The 24,438-nt window shown below is 30.8% G+C and overlaps 1 protein-coding gene across 13 annotated transcripts in view; it reads left to right on the top strand.

The window, feature by feature from the left end:
- The window catches only part of trol (terribly reduced optic lobes), a gene marked incomplete at its 3' end in the record, with an annotated part of 722,946 nt that overhangs the window by 381,642 nt on the left and 316,866 nt on the right, over nt 1-24,438 (top strand). For 11 of the 13 annotated variants that reach the window (XM_067047425.1, XM_067047432.1, XM_067047429.1 and 8 more), the window contains 2 exon segments: nt 1,068-1,322; nt 6,738-6,854. In XM_067047425.1, the coding sequence (XP_066903526.1) occupies nt 1,068-1,322; nt 6,738-6,854 (372 nt within the window). 13 annotated transcript variants of the gene reach the window in all.

Below are 24,438 nucleotides of genomic sequence, written 5' to 3'. Positions count from 1 at the left end.
TAGCTATAGCAGAAACTAATAGTTAAAATTGCCTACAATATTTATTTATCAATGGTTCATTCATGAATAAGTGTCTTATCCATGCCAATATTAGCTACTAATTTCAACTATAGCTAATTTTTGCCCATCTCTGGTTATAGCTCATGAGGGTCCTACTTATCTTAATTTGAAGCCATCGTCAAAAAAGGAAGAACACCCATAAATACAAAAATATTCTGTTCATAAATAGCCTGAGTTTATCTCTTTGATCAGTGTGGTCTTCCCATCTTAATCTGCCTTATTAAAAGACAACTTAACTCTACAATTTTAAGTTTTTTATTTTATTAGATTTATTTAATGGATTCTTTGTTACTTGAAATCTTGTTTAATTTTCATCATGCAGTTCGCAGGGAAAAAGTGTAGTTTCTAAATAGATTAAGTTGAATTCAGATATTTTTCCTATTCTACTGAACCTAAAGGGTATTTTTAAAGATTAATCCAGTTAATGTTTATTTCTTTATATTTTTGGTTAATATTTTAAAAATATCTTTTAAATGTGTTTACAATCTTCAAACATTTATTTTTCATTTATGTATTTCAATTATATTTTTATACATCTTTGTGTAAATACGTTTTGAACTATAACTGAAATTTTCTCTGGTGATATAGACTATGTAAAAGTATTTTTGTCGTAATTTTTTGGACGGTTTGTTCTCTTGATAATTATCATCAAAGAAAATTATTTTCCTCTTATTTGTCTTGAAATTACTATTTATCTATCTGAATCATTTCCTATTAAGGAGCTATAAAAAGAAATTATAAATTAGGTTTATTTAATGTAGATAAATAGAATTTTACTAATAAGTTTTGTTAGTATTACGAGTGCATTAAATGTTGTTAAATTAAACAAAGTAAAAATACCAAGGAAAAGATTTGTTGTGACAAAGAATCCCATATTATTATTATTATTTATTTTTTGTTAATATCTTTAAAGATTATTTAAGGTATAACTTAAACTTTTTATTTTATTTTTTTAATTTTGAATTAATACAGTTGAGAGTTGCTCCTAATAAACCTAAACATGTTAGCTATACCCTCCAGTACTGATGCTTCAACTTCCTCCCCAACCACTGAAGGAATTCTTACATCGTCAGAATCCATATTTAAGAGTAATGAGAATGTAGCAGCTAGAGTTCCATTATTATCGAGTGATGTGACTTGCCGTGGAGATACTGTCCCTACGCCCTGCCGAGATAACCCTGCAGTTTTGTATTGCCCTGATAAAAAGTGTAATGGGCAGAGAGATTGTCCCTCGGGAGAAGATGAAGAAGGATGTATACCGGGTTTGTTTCTGATTTATTTTTATTCTGGTTACTCCTATCCACCAGTGGAGTATGCATTATGTTTGCTTCTGCTTTGCTTCGTTTAATTACTTGCAAAACGAAATGTGATCTGTTCATTTATTGGAGGGTTGTGCTTGAGGTTTAAATGGTGCGAGTGACATTTATCATCTGTTTCATCCTAATTCATTGTCTAACCACATTTTCCATTAAATGTATAGATGTTAACATAATTTTGTATTATATCTGTGTGATTTTTATTTAGTTTTATTTATTTAGATTAACATTGGTGAGTATCTTTTTTTTTCAAAAGAGAAGTCTTAGTTGTACTGCATTTTTAATTTATGTATTTTTTTATTAATAACTATAAAAAATATTAAGAAACAATTTTTGATTGAAATTTTTTATAGACATATCATTAGAATGACGTTTAAATGAAAACATTTTGTTGAGAAAAAAAAAACTTCAACTCATTAGAAGCAAAAACAAAAATCTCCTATGTTTATTATAAAAAAAAATTGTATTTAAATTCGACTTCACTTTGGCTTCTTTCCAGCCTTCCTCATTTCTGTAATGAAGAAGGTGGTTTTGTCTAAGAAGGTTCTATCCTTTAGTTTTACATTTCCTTACACGTCCGTTCAGACATTCTTCAAGTAATAGATATATTAATTCATTTCATTTTATTTAAATAATCTCTGTACTATTAATACATTTCAGTACGAAATTAGTCATGAATAAATAAAATTTCAAAAAATATGCACTGCTGGTATTCATGAAAGGATGTAAGGTTCAGTATTTGACAAGTAAGGTTTGGGTTAAAATATAATATCAAACACATCTGTAATTTGTATTATTTCCAATTAACATAATTCCTAACCAACTACTTTTCCCATTATTTTCTTTTTCTATTCCCTTATGTAAGGTGAATCTGTATGTTTTTACTACCAAGATGGATGTGTTGTAGTATAGTAAAACTTCAATTAACCTCTTATAAGAATAGGAGGGATAGTTTAAAAAACCTCAATTCTTACAAAAATACATGAATTTATACCTACAAATAAAATTGAAAAGAATATAAACATAATGTTCAAATTTAATAAAAAAAAAATGACTTAATATTGAGGTTAATTTATCACAGTTCATGTAATAAATTAACATAATTATGAGAGATAGTTGACCATGGATGACGTACTAGGAGATGATGGTTGAACACAAATAAGTTGATGTAGCGAATTTAATTGGGCCAACGTTTTGGCTAGAGTTTCTAGCCTTCATCAGGGCTGTTAGCTTGGAAACCAAACGTCAACATAGTTTTTGGCCATGAAACGTTGGCACAATTAAATAAGCTACACCAGCTTATTTGTGTTTCATTTGACCGCACCCCCAACCATCATCTCCTAGTAATAAATTAACCATGAGAAAAGTCTGGAAAACAAAACTTGAAGGTTAATTCATCTAAACTATTAATTTTTCTTTATTGAATAGAATATCTTTATAAACTCTATCTAGGGCTGGACTGACGGCACAACTGGAATCATTGCAATCACCATTTTGGCTAGTTTTAGTCCGAAGTAATTTATGTTCGTATAAAATAATCCAAATCATTTCACTGAAAATAAAATAATGATGGAATCTACTACCATATTTTAAAATACAAATCTTCAAAGCTTTAATAAATATTCTGAATACGACTAAAATAAATGAAAATAAACTGTTTAATTAAAATTATCTTTGTAATAAAATATAAAAAAGTATTCATCAACAAGCTTTTGGTTATTTTTTTTTTTAATTTCATAAATGTAATGTAAATAATATAAATAATAAATAATAATGTAATCATCAGAAAGTAGACAATATTAATATTTGGCACACTTTTTTGTGTTAACTATTATAGAAGGATACATCAAATATATATTTACCTATATACATGTATATATGAAGGGGAAAAAATGTTACTTACTTCTGGACGACATTACTTTTGTGTAAGTTGTGTTATGATTTTTAATTATGTAACCATAAGACAAAGTTCCAAATAAGAAATGGATATACTAAACAATAAGGATTATTAGTACTTAAAGATGAGGAAACCTGAAACGTAGGACAAGCAAATATAGAATATTGATAATATTCTAAAGGAAGTTTATTTTTCTCCTCAGCATATTAATATAAAAAGAACAAACAACTTGTTAGGAAATATCAGCAATAGAAACAAATCTCATTATTAATCAATACAAATTTGATGATAGTCAAAACATATTTTGGTACAAGACTTATGAATTTTTAGAAACCTAAAAACATGAATTCCTCAAATGAAACCAAAATAAGTCAAATTAATTTTCAATTGAGAATTATTTAAATAATATGAAATCTTTAATTACAACAATAATGTATTTATTAGAACATCAAGTTTCTGTTATACAATATTTAACCATAGCTAATTGATATTTTACTGTATTAAAATGTATTGCTCAAAACATTGAAGAATATTTTTTTATTTATTATAGCAATAGGGTAAATGTCCTAATTTAATAACAGATTACATACCGAATAACAGATATCTAATAATGTTAATGGCACTGGTAATATTGGGAGGGGAACATATCCGGCAAGTAAATCTATTGGTCCTTTTTGCCAACTTGAAGAAAGACCAATAGATTAATTATATAATGACTATTATTCCTCTGTGTCAAATGTTTTTTGATTTTCTAATGAAATTTAAAAGGAAAAACCAATCTGTGGAGGAAGCCTCATATTCTAGGATTCTATCAGAATCTAGAAGACTATGCCTTAGTATTAGTCACAGTCTGCTATATAATGTAGGGAAATTTCTGGATCCTGTCCACATAAGTGACGAGTTCCATCACAAATTACTCCACAATTCTTAACATGTCTTTTAAGTCTGCAATAGCCTTTAAGAACTCCTATTACTAATTGGATTTCATTTCTATTTAGGCCTAGCAGCAGTTAGTTCTAGAAGTGGAGGGTTTAGTTATTAGTAACTTGGCCTTTTTCAGCCTTGAGCATTCCCTCCACTCCTTGCCTGTTATCTTCTATGTCCAATCAATAACTCTTTAGGCTGATGGCTTTTAGAGATGCCTAGGAATGACTCAGGCACCATTGAAGAGTGCTTGGCCCCTCATTTAGTGAGCTGGTATGCTTTCCATTACCACTGATTCCCTTATGTCCAAGAACCCACACTAACTTAAGCTTCTTAAAGCTGCCCAATGACTAATGTTTGCCAATGTAGAGGTGACTTTAGGGCTTAAAGGGCAGACTGTCTCTCTGAAAAGGTGGCGATGCCTGCCCTTTCACAACTAATGACTTGCCTAATGGGAAACTTAGTTTTATGTCTAAATCTTCTATATAGAGTCCTGCCCCATCAGACCAGTCAAATCTTTCCTTTATCCATCAATGAAACAGGGCAAATAATCACTAGTAGTAGGTAATAATTTTGAGCAAATATGTACCAATAACAGTTATGTATTTTTGATGATCCATACACTTGGAACCTTTTTTTAATTATATTTATTAATGTTTTCCTGTTTGTAAAAAATATTAATTGTACATGCTTTTGTTGAAAGAGTTGAATGTTGGTTTTATATGTGATAAATTTGGAGGTGGGATCTCTTGACATCAGACCATTTCTGAACTGCTTTTGTACCACCCTGCTTCATGTAGTAAAAGTGGCTAACTTAGATTTAGAACATCCCTAATATAGTTTTAGTGACTAATTATTTAACAGCTGTAGTATGAACACAAGCTAACCTTTGTATATTATATTGTTGTAATATAATTAATTGTATAATAATTCTGTTATCTGATTTTAGTTATAAGCATAATTTTTCTTTATTTATTTGTAATGTTAAATTAAATTTTCACAATACTCCTAATTATATACATTAGTTCTTGTTATATAGGGATGTCGACCAATTTAAAAATATTTGTAGAATAATTTTGCTCTTTAAAATCTTTTTTTAAAGAAGACGCTTTCAAAATAACTGTAAAATATATATCTATTCTCTAAATTTCAGGTGTTATTCTGCTTTTATAGCTTAATCTGCAATAGTAGCTATTTCGTGGATTAAAAAAAAAAATTTTAAACTACAAATATAAAAGCTAACAAACATTAACTACTTATTTATTCATGATTATTACACAAATATTGTTACAGGTTACTTGTGCAATACCTCAGATGATTATTTTTTTTAAAATGCTCTAGCTTTTGAGGGCTTTGTGCTCCCGATTCCTAAGTTATACATACAGGTACTTATGTAGATGATGGGTGTCCTGAGCAATGCCAGTGGCTGTTATGAGGAACATTGATAAGGTCTTTGTCATACTTCTTATTCAGGAAAACTTATATGGGAGAATTAAAAAGTAATGTTTTATTTACACCTGATTATTAATTTTTTTATATATAAAACAATTAGGTTTTTTAATGAAACTGGCATAATGAGCTGATTCATATGTATGCGAATTCAGGCCTCGGTCACTCCAGAGATACATAAATCCTCAACAGATCCTTTTCAGTTTTTGTTGGGGTGTGAATTTTGAAATATTCGACTGCAAAAAATTTGTCTTATGTAGAAGGTAATTCCAAAATTTTTATAATTTTTGTTAACATAAATCCAAGAAAAAGGTAACAAATACAAATAAAATAATTTTAGAGACAACTAATAACAACCTGAAAAAGAAAATAAGCAATTTCACAAAAATCACACTACAGTTAACCAATCCACTAAGTAAACATAGAATTAATGAATTATTTATCAAAAAGCTCACTGGCAGCGCTTGATGTCGCCTGTCATATACTAGAGTATCCTACTTTTTAACTTTCTTGAAATTAATTTTTGCACACAAAAGCAAAAAATATACAAAAAAAAAAATGGCTTAACTTTTCATGGCCTCATATATTTGGAACTCAAAGATATTATTGAAAATCATATAAAATAAAAAGAATAAAATAATGTCACAAATAAGCTAATAGTTACATATAAGGAGTGATTTTCATTTAATTAATTTTACCTATATTAACTATAATGATCATTTGTGTGGTTTTAAAAGAGGCGGGGAAAGAGTAATGTACCTAGATCTCAGTTCTCTCTTCTTTGGCTTATGACAATATGCTTGTCTAAATTATTTTTTTTTTTTGTTCAAGAAAATTAATTTGGTAGTTTATCTTCATGCTATTGATGACAAAGCAGGTCATTCTAATATTTAGTTTGAATCAAATTATTGAAGTCATAAAAAAATATATATATATATTGAAATTTGTCATTTTTATGATTTTTTTAAAAATTGACATCTGTACAACTGTTTTCTTTACAATTCTCTAATGTATTATGAGTTTATTTGTTTCAGCAATTATATTAATGATGTAAGAACTTTTATTCTTACTTTATATTTTTATTCTTGCAGTCTGTGCACCAAATGAATTTGCATGTGATGTCATAAGATGTGTCCATAATTCATCCCTCTGCAATGGCTTTCCTGACTGCGATGACTCGAAAGATGAAAGTCCAGAATTATGCAAATGTGAGTACTCAGTTTACAATTATTTTTTCAGGTTTTCTTATAATATAATCAACATTCAAGTTATCTTTCTTTCTCAATTATTTATTATTTTAAATGCATTAACATTTCCAATGTAGGTTTTTTATTGGGTGAAAATTTAAAACTTTTTTTTATAAAAATTCAGTTTTTTAAATATCATTTTTTAAAAAATATATTTTATTCTATGTTAGATTTTAGTATCTTCCTGTCTGTACAAGGAAGTTTACATTTTAAGAATAGTTTATTTGGTTTTTCTTGTGAGGAGAGGAGGGGAGGGGTCTTACTGATCCAAAACCTTTTTTTTTTTATATATAAAATAAGTACCACAATTTCTGGAAAATATATAAGGGATAATCTATGAAAAGAGAGTAAAGTGTATTGTATACTTGACTGTTTTAATTATTAGGAATAAATTATATGAAACAATAGTATTTAGAAATAAATGGAATATGGTCTGAGTGCGGTCAAATTAAACTCAAATAGTAATATTTTTATTTGAACCAATGGTTCGCCCCACATTGCAGGGGTCAAATCAAAGTCAGAGTCAAGGTCAAGTTGACTCTGACTTTGACCTCCATCAAAACAGTCCTGATGAAGCCCTGCAACATGGGGCGGAACGTTGGTTCAAATAAAAATAGTACAAAATATTACTTACTATTTGAGTTTAATTTGACCGCACCCGGACCATATTCTATTTATTAATACTCACGGTTAATCAGCAATCTTTCAATAATATTTTGTGTTTGAAGCATTAATTTAAAGATTGAAAAAAAAATCTTTTAATCTTCAAGCTCACTGAGTTCTTTTTTCAAAAATCAAATTTTGAATAGTAAGCCATTAAATGTAGCAAATTGAAGATAATGTGGTTAGCCTTCTATCTCAACTTTTGCTGGTATTGTCATCAGATCAACTCTAAAGTACTCAATAATGTTGTACCTAATCTTGAAACAATTTATTATATAGGACCGGCTGATATTACCAGTTAGATTCCTAGTGTTTTCCCAATGTTGAGTTTATCATTATATTTTTGATATGTAAACATAGTTAATTTTAGTGTATACAGTTTTGGACCAATTAGGTTAGGTTATCCCTTTGATTTTAACATGAAAAGAAGCAGACTTGTAAAAACTTTGAGTGATTGGAGTTGTTAGGACCTTACAGGTAAGTGTTGATGAGTAGAATTAAATCAAGTCTAACCTAAATCATCAACTAGTGATCGTTTTTCCAGATTATAGTTTTAGGGTGTTTTGGAGGGAACCTACTGTACAATGCAACTTATTTGTTATTTGCCTTGGTTTAATTGATAACTAAAAGTTTTTATATAAAATAATTTTAGAATACAAGCGATTCCTAATTTTTTTAAATTAATTTTTATGAAGTTAAAATATTAAATAAAATTAATTTTCATGAGTGAAATTGAAACTATTTTTTTATTGAAATTAATATTTTTCACCTGAATTTTGATTCGTATGTTTTAATTTGTTTATAAATATGTGAAATAATCTTGGTATTTCGAGTTGGTAAAAAAAAAAAAATGTTTTTTTAAGTCTAGAGAAGTCATTTGTCAAATCCTTTTTTACTTTTAATTAGGTGTGTACTTTATATATGGCGGGTTATCTAGAAGGTTGGTTAAAAAAAGTTTGTAACTGTAAAAAGGTTGTACTTGGGAAAAAAATTACCTAATTATGTATCTTCCTTATTTATAATTCGAGAATCGTTTTTGAAGAGCTATCATTATTTTTTGTAAGCCTTCATCTCACTTAAGGACATTTAACATTCATTGTGTACATATGTTTTTTATAACATGGCTTCCTGGGAAGGGAGGAAAAACATTATACTTTATGAAGATTTGTAAAGGTTTTTTTTTTTTTTTGTTCATTGCAGAATCATAGCGATACGAAGAAGCAAAAAATATAAAATAAAAAACATTCAATTTATTCTGTAGATTTAAGAAAGTTGTCTCTTCTAAGAGACCAGTTCTGTTTATTCAATTTATTTCACCTTATCATTAGGTTACATTAAACTGATGCAATAATGTTAATTAATATGAATCTTTTCATTCACTAATAGAAAGGAGGGCATTCTTTTAAAAAAAATTACTTAAATCAAGTAATACCGTAATGCTGATTCCTAGTTTTATCCAATTTTATTTTTTTCTAATAAGTAAACCAGCATTGTTCCTATTTATCCCTCTATTCTCAGTCCGCTGGTGTTCCTCAAGATGGTATCCTCGATCACATCCTCTACACCGTTTATACCGCTGACATCCTAACTAATCCTAACACTATCCTTACCATGTAAGCCGATGACACATATGTGCTTGCAGTTAATAATAACCCTTTAGTTGCATCCCAAAGTCTTCAATCCCATATCACAGCCCTCGAAGAATGGTGTCGTAATTGAAGGATTAAAATAAATCCCATCAAATCACCTTTACCCCTCGTCGTAAACCTACAGACTGCCCTATATTAAATATTCGCTTAAAACAAGAAGAAGAAACTTTATGATAGTTTAAACTAGCTAATATTTAAAAAGCGCCTGAAATTGAAAAACTGTATGAAATCCAGTTGTAGAGTTATCAATTTGAATAAAGATATAAAAAAATGTGTAATAATTTTCTAATTTTAATGCATAATTTTGTTCGATGTAAGTAATTTATTTCAAATACTACTCTACTCCAGTTATTGTTTAATAGGTAAAGTAAGGATTTTCTAATCATAGCATGTTAGAGTTAGGATGGTAAGGGAATATTCCGTCTAATTATTTTTGGTATTATAATTTCCTTGAAAAATTGCAACGTCGTCATACATTATGTGGTATTCGTTATAAGTAAATATTTTAAAATTAAGATTAGAAAGTCTTTCGCGGAGGGCAGGTCCATGCTGATTCATAGTTTCATCACTTTCTCGACAAGTATCAACTAACAAATAATCTCAACTTGAAATCATAATTATGAAAAAAAAAAATAATTTTTTCGGGTTCACTATGCAATTTTGAACACGGTACGTTGGTAATGTTCGTATTAGTACAATCTGTATAGAGCATTATTTTTATATTCGATCCTTTCCAGATCTTGTTAGCTCTTGGATATAAAAAATATATATAGCTCAAAAATATTCGATGAACTAACTACAACTTCGATCTTCTGTGTGTTTATAATTTCAAAGTATTTTTTGGCAATATCAATGTGGACGAATCTCAAATATATCTTCTTATCTAAAAGCTCTCCTACAATCTCACGATTATACGCAAGCTTTTGATTTGTGGCCTATCGTCATATTGTGGCCGCTGTTAAGAATAAATCAAGTGAGCGCTAGCCAAGCAACAACACGTTTCTACATAGGTTTGAAAAATCCCAATAGATAGATGTTTGTACTGTTCGAGATTTTATTAATTAGAACGTTTTCGTTAACTAAAGAATCGATACTCAACTCTCTCTTGCTTAAGAGTACATTAAATTTAAAGGTGCTGCTAAATGTTTACCATGCCAAGGCGAATTCTTGAATGTTCAAGCCTATGGATGGGTTAGTTGGATTGGCTGCTAAAAGTTTGCCAGAATTTGTGACTGACCTGTTGGGTGACGGTTTTTTGGCATATATGAAAGGACATTTGAACAGACTTGTGCTGCTTCCACATGTTTGTGCTCAGTCATTTGTTATACTGTTATTTATCAAATATTAAAGAATTTCTCAACAATAATGAATCTATAATTAACTATAGTTTAAGATTTTGTATTTATTATTTGTGTATTAAGTTGGGTGTAAATATATTCTTTCAAATCTTATCAATTTACTTTAGCGTTTGTTAATGCATAGAAATACAGTTATAGAAACATTATATGTATTAAATTTAAACTTAAATTGATAAATATTATTAAAAACAATTTTTCTCATCTACCATCTTCTTTTAGATATTTACGTTACCTATCTTCTTTGTCATAAAATGAGTTTAAATCAAAGGTAAAAGTCAATCCATGTTCGAGGTCCTACATATACGACTTTCTGGAATACACAAGCGAAAGAATAAATGGATTTCCAAGTTTGTTTCTTTCTTTGTTTACCAATCATTTCTTGGTCTTTTGGAATTGCGGCAGTTTGAAATGTTATCACTTGGTTGTGAAAATTTTTTTTTAATTTCGCCAATTAACTTTATCTGTATTTTTATTATTTAATATAAAACGAATATACATTGATTATTTATTATATTATATTAAAATTTAATATAAAAGTTATCGTTTCGCGTCTCTATAAATGTTTATCAGCTAGCATATTCTTTATCCATATATACGTTTTCTTTCATTTTGCCTTAATTTATTTTGTTTCTTTGTATAATAAAAATTGTTTAAATCGAAGTTGATTACCGAATAAAGCAAGGGTTCTGTTATGTTACCCGCTCTGGAACACACAAGCATTTGGGCAACGATGCTTGTTAGTTTTTTAATCAAGCATTTTTAATTAGCTACAAGTTTTAAGCGTATGAATAGGACTTCAAGCAACTTCTCTTTGGCAATCTTCCGTATTCCGAACGGCTGTTAGATAATCGTCCAATTCGATTCCAAAAGAGTAAACTTTTTCCGTTAATATCTAAATCTGTTGCCAACGATAAAATTATTTCTATTTGAAGAATATTGAGGAAAATAAATTAAGCAGGTAATTATTAGTACAGAGCATGCTTTTATTTAGGACAGAGGGAGGAGTTGGGAAGCGGGCATTGGGGCTTTTAATTATATGTACATAAATCTTTAAAGTTTGGTAAGAAAGTTGCTGATAGATAAGCCTTGCCCATAATGAATTAATAAAACCTCTTAAAGTGGCCATCTTTATTCCCTTATTATAACCTAATTAAAAAGGAGCTTTTGCTTCGGCTGACATCAAAACCACCGCCACCTAAATAAGCGACACCAGCCCTAACTTTGCCGCCTTTCTGGAGGGGTCCAGTGCCTTACTTATTTTTACACTTACAAAGCTTCCATTCTCTACCGCCGGAATCCTAAGCAGTTTGATTTCAGTTTGTCATAGCCTTAATTATGAAGGCTGTGTCTCACCCTTCAAATTTTAAGTGCGCCTCAACACAACTACGGTACATTGGTCAATACCAACAATTATAAAATATTTTACTGTGCATAACATATAACTATATTTATTTAAAATTTGTCGTCGTTTTAATTATAAATTTTATTTAAAAATTAAATTACATAAATTACATTTAATTTAATGTAGACACGTTAGGTAACCACCATAAATGGACGATTGGAAAGACGCCATTGCCATATTTAAACAAAGATGATAACTAATCCTGTTAATTAGTAAAACAAGCAGTGACCAATTCTTGCCATTTTTAAAACCAATAATAAATCATGTTAAAAGTTTGTTTAGCTATTAGGGATCGCAATCGCAGTGTGTGTTTTTAGAAGTTGTGTTGATTTTTTTTACCGTTCCGACGTATCCAAACTATTTTTATGGTCATAGTGGTAGAAAAATCGAAAATACTTTGAGTACAAAACAGTTTGAGAATTTGATTTTCCGTAAAAATAAATTATATCTGATTCAATTCTTTTCATGACAAGCATTCAAGGATACTTGAATTATGACAGATTATTAAGAAGAAATTGCATTATGGGTTTTGGTTTGAATAAAGTTTGTTCTAGGGAGCGCTGTAGCCACAGGGTAAAGCGCGTGGCTACTAACTCTAAGGACCCGGAGTTCGAATCCGACTGGGCAGAAAATTGTTTTCTGTTACACTGTAGTCAACTCCTTAATTGGGTAAAAACCTGGCAGTCAAGGGTGATTCTGACCAAATCATCTCCTTGCACAACCGTTGGTCTAGTAAACAGTACTTATTACAAAGTACTGAATCACTGACCCTTCATGGGTTGTAGCGGTGCAGATCTTTTTTTATTTTAAAGTTTGTTCTATTTTCCGCACCTTTGCATAGACCATCAAAAACCGTAAACATTTGTCGTTTATTTATTTTATTTTTTTATTGGTAGGTTTTTATCGACGTAGGCTTTAGAACTAGTCCGTTCCGAAATTTACCTGAATGAATTTCTTTTAAAATCTTATTTGCTATAAGAATTCGTAAAAAAAAAAAAAAAAAAAAAAAAAAAACACTCTAATTACAGAGATAAGTGCGTTTGGCAATAAATTGAGGAGATTATAAAATTTACAATACTCTCTAAATATGGGAAATTTAGAAATATTTTGAGGTTAGGAGGATTAATGTATAGCATATGTTTAGAATGTGTATTTAAAACACAATGTATATTCAAGATCAAATTACACTTTGTTTTTAAACTCAATTGTAATAATAGACTTAGTGAACGCTAAAGTTAGAATCTGATATCACCAATCGCTGGCTACATACCTTAATCAAGGTGTAATACAGTTTAATTGATTATGATCAAAAGTTTAATATTAATTAAATAGTGACAAACTAGGGTCATTTTCGCTGAAACTAGTGACCTGGGAAGAATAGCCTGCAGAGAATTTTTCAAAATAGTTAATGCGAGTGTAAAAAGGTTTTTAAGATTATCCTTGAGGATGGCCGAATCCGCCGAAACGTTGGTCTTTTGAGAAAATAAAGAATGTTTTGAGACTTTAATTTGGATACAATGGATTTTATTTAAACAAAAATTACTTAAATATTTATTACATATATTTATATTGTAGGAGTAGAGTGGTCAGAAGTAGTGACTCATGCATTGAGAGCGGAAAGTGGTTACCTGATCCTTACCGGGCAGCCCGGTAGAGCTGACACTTAGGTTAGGGGAGGGCCATCCAGGGGTTGAATATTCATAACTTCTAAGTACTCAGTCCCTCTCTTCTTATTCAGCGGTCTATCCCATCTACTCACGCAATTTTCCCAACTTATAGATATTATCACGAAATGAACGATATTATAACACGTGGTTCGCATATATGTACAACAATTGGTTAATGACAAACATAGACTTTTTTGTGTGTGTATTTAAAGAAAAAAATTGAAACATGCAAAAAAAAAATTCGTATTTTTGGGTTTCTCATATCGGCTTAGTTCTTGTCAAAAAAGTAACAAATCTGGGTATCGTCGATCGGTTGGGCTTGTCTTTTTTTCTCTTTCAGTTAACTATCATGTTCTTATAGTAATAATAATTGTTTATTTACGGAAATTTTAAAAAGAAAAAAGATAGATGGTTAACGAGTGAAAGGCCTAATTTCTCAAATCTAAAAAAAAAGAAGAAAAAAAGGTTATTATATAAAATTAATTTTTTTTTTATTCAAAGAATACAGAAAACATGGGTGTATTTTTTCATTGGATCATTCGTACAATATCGGTTTAGACTTGATGTTTTAAAACCTTTCTACTTTATTTTAATATTTTTTTTTAACTTACTTTATAAATTTGCACTTGTTTTTAGACTGGATATAAGCAGAAGATGTGATGTATTAAAAAAAGACAAGAATTTCACGAGTAACATGATAGAGATCGATACCCATTGGTACCTCCTCCTGACTTCTATTCATTTCACTAGTTAGCTAAGAGGATCCCTCATTCAGCTCCTTTTAAGTTCTTATTACTTGACCTTGAACCTATTGAGGTGATAGTAAAGTTTTTCATGAAATATCTTGTATGATGTTTTAATGTTTTTTGTACCCTAGATATGTGTAAGTCTGCGTGGAATTTTCTCTTACTGACCTACCTTGGAATGTTTTATCCTTTTTTTGGCTGTCCTATAGATCCGCGAAGCAAATGTCCAGATTGGGTAATGTCCAGTAAGGAGGTGTCTTAATTTTATTGCGGGTCGCCTGTGAAATATAAAGGTAAGAAGCTCCTTTCCTTTATATTTCACAGGCTTTGCTTACAGCTGTAAGCACTTACTTAATTATTAAGATTTAATATGATAGCTCCATGCCATCCTTTTTTTTTAATTTTATGGTTGTTATCTTTTAAGAATACGAAAAATATATTTAGTGTCTACTTCACCAATATAATAAAACATTCAAAGGCCTTCTTATTTTTTTATTTATTATTAAAAAGATAAATGTATATAGTTTTATTTCGTATCCGAAGTTGTAAAATATCTGGTTGTGGCACGCCATGTTGCAAGATTCATGAAACATCTTCTTTGATAACCCTGTTTTCAGTCGAGTACTTCACAGGGGCAGTAAATATTGCCGAGACTATTCGATAAATATATAGCTTTCAGGTGAGGGGGGATCTTTTCACAACTGTCGTTTTAGAGGTCTGCTTGGTATCACTGCCTGCTGATGGATTTATTATTTACTTTCAAGTTCAACCATGAAAATATGAAGTACGATTTTGTTATAAAGAATTTTTTTTCAAGTATATACTAAAATATTATACAGAAGACCAGGTATTATTGTATGGATATATTATTTATTATAATTAAAACCATTCATAAAATCCAGTTCTCATACATCGGTAAATTATTTTTTTTTTTAATTTCCAGCACGTTTAACACATAAATGCATGGTGGTTCTACAACTCTTACTGATTAGATAATTGATTTAATAGAGTATCGAATTAGGTATTTTGTGGGTTTTCGCTTATAACTCCCGAATGATGCATTATATCGAAGAAATAAAGTAATTAAACAGTACTCTTCTTCGAATACACTCCGGTTGTTCCTTTGGCTCCAGTGACTGATGGGTATATAAAACCAGAACCAGTTGTTTACGACGGTACCACTTGATTGAATTAATGAAGTATGCTACTCATTCAACGCAAAATTTAAAGATATACTAATTTAATACAATTTGGTCAGATACTTGTTAATTAAATTATCCAGATATATAAATGTATATTTGTTTTATGTTAAATCACTTAAAACTGATACTAAATACTTCAATAAATCCATATATACGTCCATGTATACGTAGTAAACAATTTATTTTCCATTATTATTTGTACAATACAAGATATTAAATCAAAAAAGTATTATATTGTACACCTATATATAATACTTTTTTGATTTAATATCTTGTATTGTACAAATAATAATGGAAAATAAATTGTTTACTTTCCAACTATAATTATTAATAAATGAACATACTTGTTAAAGAAATTAGCGTGTTTGTACTTGCATTGAATGATATGTGATAGTCCTAAAAACTCAAAGCTAATAAATTATAAAATTTAGAGTTCACAATTAGTACATTTTTAATTTTTTTTCCATGTTGGAAACATGGATATAAAGCAGAAGAATATTGTTGATAGTTCTTAAAATTTAAATTTCTTTAGGTGACAATAATGTGATGTATATAATGCTGTTTCAAAAGCTACCAAAATTAATCATTATGTATTAATAAATACATAGTAATTTTGATGTACCGTTTATACCATAATTTATTAAATTGATTAGCTAATAAGTAAGGGTTTCCGAATCGTCAGAAATGCATTTCCGTATTAAGTGTGATTACTATTTTTAAAACTATTTGCAGATGTATATTCTGTCGGCTGTTTTTAAGCATCAGATGTATTCTGGTACAGTATTAAACGGTTGATGTTTATTTTCTAAAATCTATCTAAACTTCTATTTTATCTTTATGATGAATAATTTCAATGAATCTCGGATTCAAACTAAATTGTTTTTTAAAGAGTTAATAATCCTATTATTACCTAAAATTGTTTGGTACAATGATAATACAAACGCGTGTGCATAGGATGATTTTCTTTTAATCCATGGCGTAGATTTCAGGCGACATGGAATACACCTCCCTCAACTCCTCGGTGCAGTGCGTTGCCAACTTCAGTCAATTACCACCTCCTTTTTCTAATTGTTTTAGTCTTAGGTTTTTACAATCATCAAATGAATTTTTTTAATTTCAAATGTAAATACGAAATAATAATAATTATTTTGCACCATTCGAATTCCACAGAGACTGACCCATGACTTAAGGTACCTAACAATATTAATGAAAGAGATAAATCTAACAATTACTTCAGGTATTTGCATGATTTGGAGAACATGAAGAATAAAGGAAATTATTTGAACCATCTTCTCCTACACTACTACTGGGTCTGTTAATTTAAATAAAAATATCATTTATTGCTTTATGCCATTCGAATATTTTCAAATTGCTTAGCTGTCAAGAAAGCAATTATTAATTATTCATAATTAAAATTTTTGGACTGAAGAAGAGTTCGGAGAATTTAGTGGGCTACATATTGGGGGGTCGAATTTTCATTTCATGGGGCCGCCACAGAAATTAAAGTCGACCCTCAGGCCGTATTCTAACTGGCACCATTGCAGTCACGAGTTAGTCGGTTAACTCTCTCAGCTACAAACGGCCCCTACCCAATTACCTAACTAATCACGTGAACTGCACCCGGTGAATATAATTCAGATAGCATTGCGGCGAATGATATGGGCTTGTAGATGATAGGCTTTAGTAACGTACGGGTCTCTAAAGAGTTAATAAACACATGTTCCGTTGAGTAAATGTCCGAAGGGTAAACCGAAACGTAGGTGGGAGGATTGTGTCAAGACTGATATTCCGGATTTAGTTTTAGATGGGTGTCGTGTAGACAGCGATTAGTGGTATCGGCATGAAACCTTTGAGCTCGCTAACCATATTATTATTATTATTATGATAACCTAGGCCTAATGAACCTGAAGGTTCCATGACGATACCACCAATCGACCCCACACGCATCCTTCTAGCGATGCCCCTCCAAATCCAATTCTAATAAATTAATTTTATCACAATCCTTACATCTACCTTTCGCTCTACCCCTCGAACGTTTACCCGTCGGTTCAGTGTTTATTTACATTTTAGGGATCCGCTCGCTACAAAGCCCCATATACGCCACAATGCTATAACTTGAATTATATTTACCGGGTGTACAGGTTATTTCCCAAATAGTTTTTTTTTTTTTTTTAATTTAACTGGAGAGTTAAAAATTAAATAAAAAAATAATAAAATCTTATTTTTGTTTATACTCTTTGATCTTTCTAGAAGTAAAAAAAAAAAACCAGCTCACAGAGGCTGGTGTCGAACCGGCATCCATCCGAGTTGATGAACTCGAAACTCTCTCGGCCACGCTGACCTTCGGATTTTTATTTCTTTTTTATTGGTTGCCTACAGACAGACCCGCCATAGACCCGACATGGTCATGCAAAGGAATTAATATAATTGTCGCATGTCGTCTTCATTGTTCTGATCGCGGCTCTGTTCCTCTGGTGTCTTTATCTCCTGGCGTGTCAGTTAATTGTCCTTCTACCACGCGCCTCGCCCATTGTGGCCATTCGTGCTTGGCGAGAATTATTGTGTAGTTTTTAGAATACTTTCCTGCATATAGTTCATGTTTCTTCTAATTGCTCGTTCGACTTCGAGGAACCGGGCTTGGTTATTGATATTCTTAGTGAATTTAGAACCTGGCGCAGTGTAACGAACTGTGGACGAAAAACTGGATTTTAAAGTTTACCCTCCTTGTGTCATTAAAATACTTTTATATAGGAATCATAATAATATGAAAACAATAAGTATTATTTTTAGAAGGAGTTGGAAATAAAAAAAAAAAGTTTTCAACTAATAAATATCAATAAAAAAATTATATTTATATAGCAGTTTATATTTTATGTTTACATTTAATCATTTTAGATCCCTTTTTTAACCAAATGTTTCTAATTTTGACATCTTTTGGCACGTGGATAAACAACGTTTGCGGAGTCTTCATAGAAGTATTTTTGCACAGCTACTGCTCAAGAACGTTAAGAAATATAACTAATGATAGATAATTACTTAAATAATAAATAAAACTAAAAGAAACGTAATCAATTATAATTACTCTCACACTGCGTAGATACGCTGAGCGTTTGTTTTTATGTCAAAATAATGACATGCTAGAACAATAATGACGGCTTAAAGTTTAATGCATTGTTTCAGACTGAATGGCGATTTTAAAAAAATAAAATAAAACCTTTTTTAAAAACCGTAAAAATACCATATTCTATCAGAAGTCAATATAGATTCAATTCATTTCAACCTTCTTTGAATTTCGGCAATCATAATTTTAGTATCACAGCCTCAATTTGATTTTTTTTTTAATTTGCTGTTTATAATGCCCAAGTCAATTTAACACAGTTGAAATATATCTGTTCATAGCTCCACGAATTTTGTAATTTTTGACCGTTATGTTGTCTCTAGTAGACTGATTTCGATACTTTTTTATCTTTTGGTATTGAGATACGCCCTCCGATGCCTGTATTAGCTGTGCAATATCCCCCAAATCTGTTTTTGTATTGTCAGCGCCAACGATTTTAACTAACTGCCTATATTATTTCTCTTTAAACCCTTTACCGCTCCATGTATAAGAAATCCCCTAAAAAAAATTATGAGAAATTAATACATTATTTGAAGAGTGGGGTAGCTCAGTGATTAAGGAGCTGTGCTACTAACTACTACTACTAACTCTCAGGACTCTGCTTCGAATCCGACTGTGTCAGATAATTATTTATGCTGTTACTGTAGCTGTGAATCAACCCTGTGGATTAGGGAGATCTCCGCGGTCCACCCAGTATAATAAAGTTTATACTCCTAACTGGAAAAAATCTAACGGTTAAGAATGATCTTAAACATATAAACTCCTTACACAATCTTTGTTCTAAATATAGTAGTTGTAATGGCACAGATTTTAATTTTTAATTTAATTGTATATATTATCTACTTCAAAAGCTTATTATATTATAATTATCTTCAAATTAGCAATTTTAGATTTGCAATTATTTTTTATTCTTATCGATTTGTTCGTAAAGAAACATCATAAAGACTTAGCGAACCAAAAGGTCCAATGCCGATACCACCAATCGCTCTATCAAACCTCAAAAACAAACAATATCATTTCAAATTTCGATTTCCCATATCTATTTGATTTGAGTTATTTATTTATTAAGCGGATAGCTGTGTTAACTTTTGACGGATTCTTATGGTTGATAGAATTTTTAAAAAATACTTACAGCGATTTATGCCTTCAGGGCGCGTTAGATCGGTAAAATCGCCGATATAAAATCATTTTTAAACTATAATTTTATGATAATATTTCATTTAACATACTTCTTTCAATAGAAAAACTGGAATAATTTACTTAGTCGACTTCAACACTAAAAGGAACTTCATTCAATATAAGTAAATCTACCCAAGTTTCATTTCGAAATTTCAACTCTCGAAAAAAATCTTTTGCCGTGTGCACATTCCACATTTTTCAATTACTAAAAAAGTTAGTATTTTAGGATTCCTCGAAATGAATATAACAAATATGAACTCTGTTCCTGCCTTTAATACAACAATTTTACAAAAGAAAAAGTTACAGAGCTACGTGAATGCGATCAAATATCGGATCGCCTCGACTTTTTGCGAATGAAACTCTGTCTTTATTTTACCTTTTTGATCCTGATTATTTATTTCTAATAAGCGAACTTCAAGATACCTAAGAGGAAGATTTTTTAAAAATTTGTCATTCAAACCCTGTTGTTCAATGAGGATAACATCTATTTGCCATTGAAGCCAACTTAATTGAGCATTAATTTACACAGTTTAATCAAAAAAATTAGAGCTATTTTTGATAAAATCTATCATTTTTTGTTTTTTTATTGCTATTTACAACTGTACTTTAGTTAAATAATACATTTACTAAAATTTGATCTCAGTTAAAATGGATTATTACAGGCGTGTAAAGAAACTACCCATTGGTTGCACTCTAATGACATTTTACATTAGCAGGTCTCGTGGCCATTTTCTTTTAAGGCGCCTTGGAGGATCGTCAGAAATGGAAGAGGAAGCAAGGTTAGAAACTAGTGGGTTTGGGTTTTATGATGGAAGGAATGATATCTGGTTCGGGCTAGATCGGTTACATATGGAACATTAATGTCTTTATGTATGATATTATTTGTGACAAAGTAAGAAGCATTGAGGATTTTGGATTATAAAAAGAGTTAAGTCGATTTTTAAGGTGAACCATCAGGTTGGTAAATTTTAACAAAAAAAAAAAAAAAATGTAACATCTACGATTTTCAGTTTTTGAGCTATAGGCCTTTCCCACACAAACCACTTTGGAAGACTCGGATTCGTAATTTTGCACGATCGCAACACTTCTTGCTATATATTTCATATATAGGCAAGTTAAAGTAAAAATTTAATAGTTTAAAACTAAAAAATTAACATATAAAAATGTTCTGGGTCATTTTCAAGTAGTAGTTTTTTTTTTGCATTTTTACAATGGGATCAAACGTTCGAGAGGGAACGTTCATTGAACCTTTTCTAGCAGAAACTTTCCTGTAGTGAACAACAAACAACAATATTCATTATTCTAGTCACATCGTCTAATCTGAAACCTTTCCAGGAGTATGTTTGCTTTCCGTATTCGCTGATTGCCGCGGTGAATCATAGATGATACTTGTCCAGTCAGGACGAAAAAGAACACAGTGAGGTCATGAGGAGTGGAGGTGCGGTCGCAGAATCCAATATATGTCGTCATTGACTAACAGAAGTCCTACGAAGAATCGATACTACAGTGGTCAGGAGATGTCGCAACTCAATCTCATGAATTAATCAAGCAATATTGTTGCACCATTGCCTTTGTTATATAACCATCGATCTTAGAGGCAAATCAGTCCATTTGATATTGATATTGCAAATTAATAGTAATTAATTTCCTGAGCAAGCACTGTTGCTGGAATATTATTATGTTAAAAAAAAAAAATGTTTTTTCTTAAACTTTTCTCGAGATAGGATTCATGAAAGATTAAAATTAGTTTATACTGAGGCTGAATGGTAACCATGAATAAATATTTTAGTTTATGTGGACCCAAGAAATTAGTAAACATGTATTTACGTCGAAAACTGAAATTTTGACGATCGTTATCCCTTCCTTGCTATATATTCTGCAGCAAAAAGTGAAATCCGTACTTTATAGTTTGTAAAAGTAAATATTAGTAATTATGTATTGTTTTCATTAAAGTAATCAAAAATTGGGATGCAATAACTGTCTTTTTTTCCCCTCTTGGGCTCATGTTCTATCACAGTCAATGCTGGTAGGTTGGACCATAGATAGATCAGAGGTGGCATAATTTTCTTCTAAAATCAAATGTGAAGCAAGAACAGCGAAGTGGCAGACAGCTTCTTTTAGCTTCCTCAGAATCGAGTACCAAAAATTGGAAAAATGTTAGGTCATTTTTCAGCTTGAAAACGACTTCCAGTCAGCACATATACGTTTACCAGGAAATGAATCCTTCTATTGTTAACGATCAGCAGAAGGTCCTCAGCTTCCGTTATCCTTTCCAGTTTATCTCCTTTATTGCCCCCCTGCCCAGAGCCCTCGGCCAGCCTACTTGTGTCATCCTCCAGAGCTGTGGGCTAATTAAGGATCCACATCCTTCCTCTTAAGTGGACGCTCCACTAGGGACAATTTACAGGCCAATAAAAGGCCAGTCCACTTAGCCCGATGGCATAAATTAATTATTTATATAACTGACAGCCGATCTGAAGAAACATGGCTAAAGACATCTCTATCAACGCACTAATTTGTTTACTTCTCCGGTTAGAACTATTTCCTATATATTGGTTTCAGAATGGCTTATAATTTATTGTATATATTACAATAAATATATATTATATTATATTATAATAAATTATATTCAGTGTACAGGTATTATTGATCATAATCCTAAGACTCCCCCGGTCAACAATGGCAAAATATAACCAGTATAAGAAGTGATCTTGAGTGTCTCATTACTAGTCTCATCCCTTTCGATTCTTCTCTTTGTGGAGCATAAGAAAAAATATTAACGATTCCATCAAACAGTATCAACTTCACAAATATAAATACAGTAGAATAAATATTATGTGGCTTAGGGCAAAGTATGTCACAAATTAATTTTTTTTTAGGGAAAAGTAAATCACATTTTTTTTTTTTAGCGTCTTCTTCGACTATATCCAGCGTGAGGTGCATCCTTTTGTACTCTGGATCAAACTACACGATCCTCAAAGACTTTTCTTCTACTCCTTTCCAGTTCTTCTTAGTCCCAGCTGTTAGGGGTCTTAGAAGCTCCTAGCACACTTAAAGCCGCCAATAGTTTTGGATTTAACCTGTCGTGGTCTTTGTCAGGACTTAACTATTTCAGGACTTGAAATAAATATTCATGTTTTTCACTCAGCCTCAGCATAAAATATTTTTATTCTTGCAATAATCTTATCTTGAAAAAAGTCTAATCCGAAATTTTTTTTTATTGTTGTGTATTAGCGATTTCAATACAAACGGGGTGCTTTACCACTAAGATTGATGATGTCGACATCCCTTGACAATTCTTGTCGATTCTTCGTCCGACTATTTTTAATCAGTTGATGACTACAGATATCGGATTCTGTGACCGCACCTCCACTTCTAATGACCTCATAGTGAACTCTTCCCTCCTGACTGGACAAGTACCATCTGTGAGTCACCGCACCAATCAGTGAGTGTGGAAATCAGCTTGGCTTCTGGAAAGGTTTCAGATTCCACGACCTGATTGGAAGAATGAATATTGCTATAAGTTGTTCTCTTGGAGAAAATTACTTCTAGAAAAAGTTCAATGAACGTTCCGTTTAGATCCTTGGAGCCCATTTTAATGGTGGATAAAAGTATCGTTTACAATAAACATGTAAATGCCTATATTATAACTTATATATAAAGAATAAATAAAGGAAAAAATTATTGTGAAGATGGCAGAGTATAGGAGTGGTGGTACATTTGTAACGCGCTCAATATGAATGTGGTTGGAGTACGGGTTATAAAAATATTTGGTAGCCTTGTTCCACAGCGTGTATTAAAAGAGTTAACCCTTTATAATAAAGATCTACTTTTGCTTAATAATATATAGGAATGGTGAATGAAGGGTTTCTGGGCTCCTATAGAATGTAGCAGGATAAAGTCGAAAAACTCCGGGTGGTGATTCTATACTTTGAGCACAACAAAAATGTCCGATTCTCAACCATTAGGCCCGAATCTGTTTTGTGTTTTGTTTTTTTCTGAATAACACGAATTTTTTAAACAAAATTAGATATACCTCCTATCCTACAGAAATATTAAAACAACCGTTGTAAAGCTCATCAAATTGCTTTAAAAATAAGTGCTAAGCTCAGACTGGAATATTTATAAGTAAAAATTAAAATTTTCAAAATTTAGCGTTTCTATTTTTTTTTTATATGTCGATCGTTGTAACCAAATTAAAAATTAGCTTAAGATATTCTATTGTTCGTATTCATTAAGCACACCTAATGAGCTTGACAATGGTTGTTTTAATTTTGCGGTAGAACCAATAGCTTAGGGGATATAGCTATTTGTTAATAAGCAAAATTATTCAGAAAAAACACAAAAAATTACATTCTGCCCTTATTTTTGAGAATCGGACATGGGTCATGTAAGTTTTTTTTTACTTGATGTGTATAATCACCGCGGGAGTTTGTCTCTGTTACACCCAGTAGAGTATTTAAAAAAAATTGGGTGGGGCCTATTTGGTGCACCTATGGGGTGGGATAGGTTTGACTCACCAATAATTTTGCTGAGTAACATATATCTATCCTTCTTACTA

This window comes from Halyomorpha halys, unplaced genomic scaffold (assembly GCF_000696795.3).
Source record: "Halyomorpha halys isolate HHAL.00 unplaced genomic scaffold, Hhal_1.1 Scaffold696.1, whole genome shotgun sequence".
NCBI lineage: Eukaryota > Metazoa > Arthropoda > Insecta > Hemiptera > Pentatomidae > Halyomorpha > Halyomorpha halys.
Note: the sequence above shows the minus strand (reverse complement) of the source record. Positions and strands in the feature narration are given on the sequence as shown.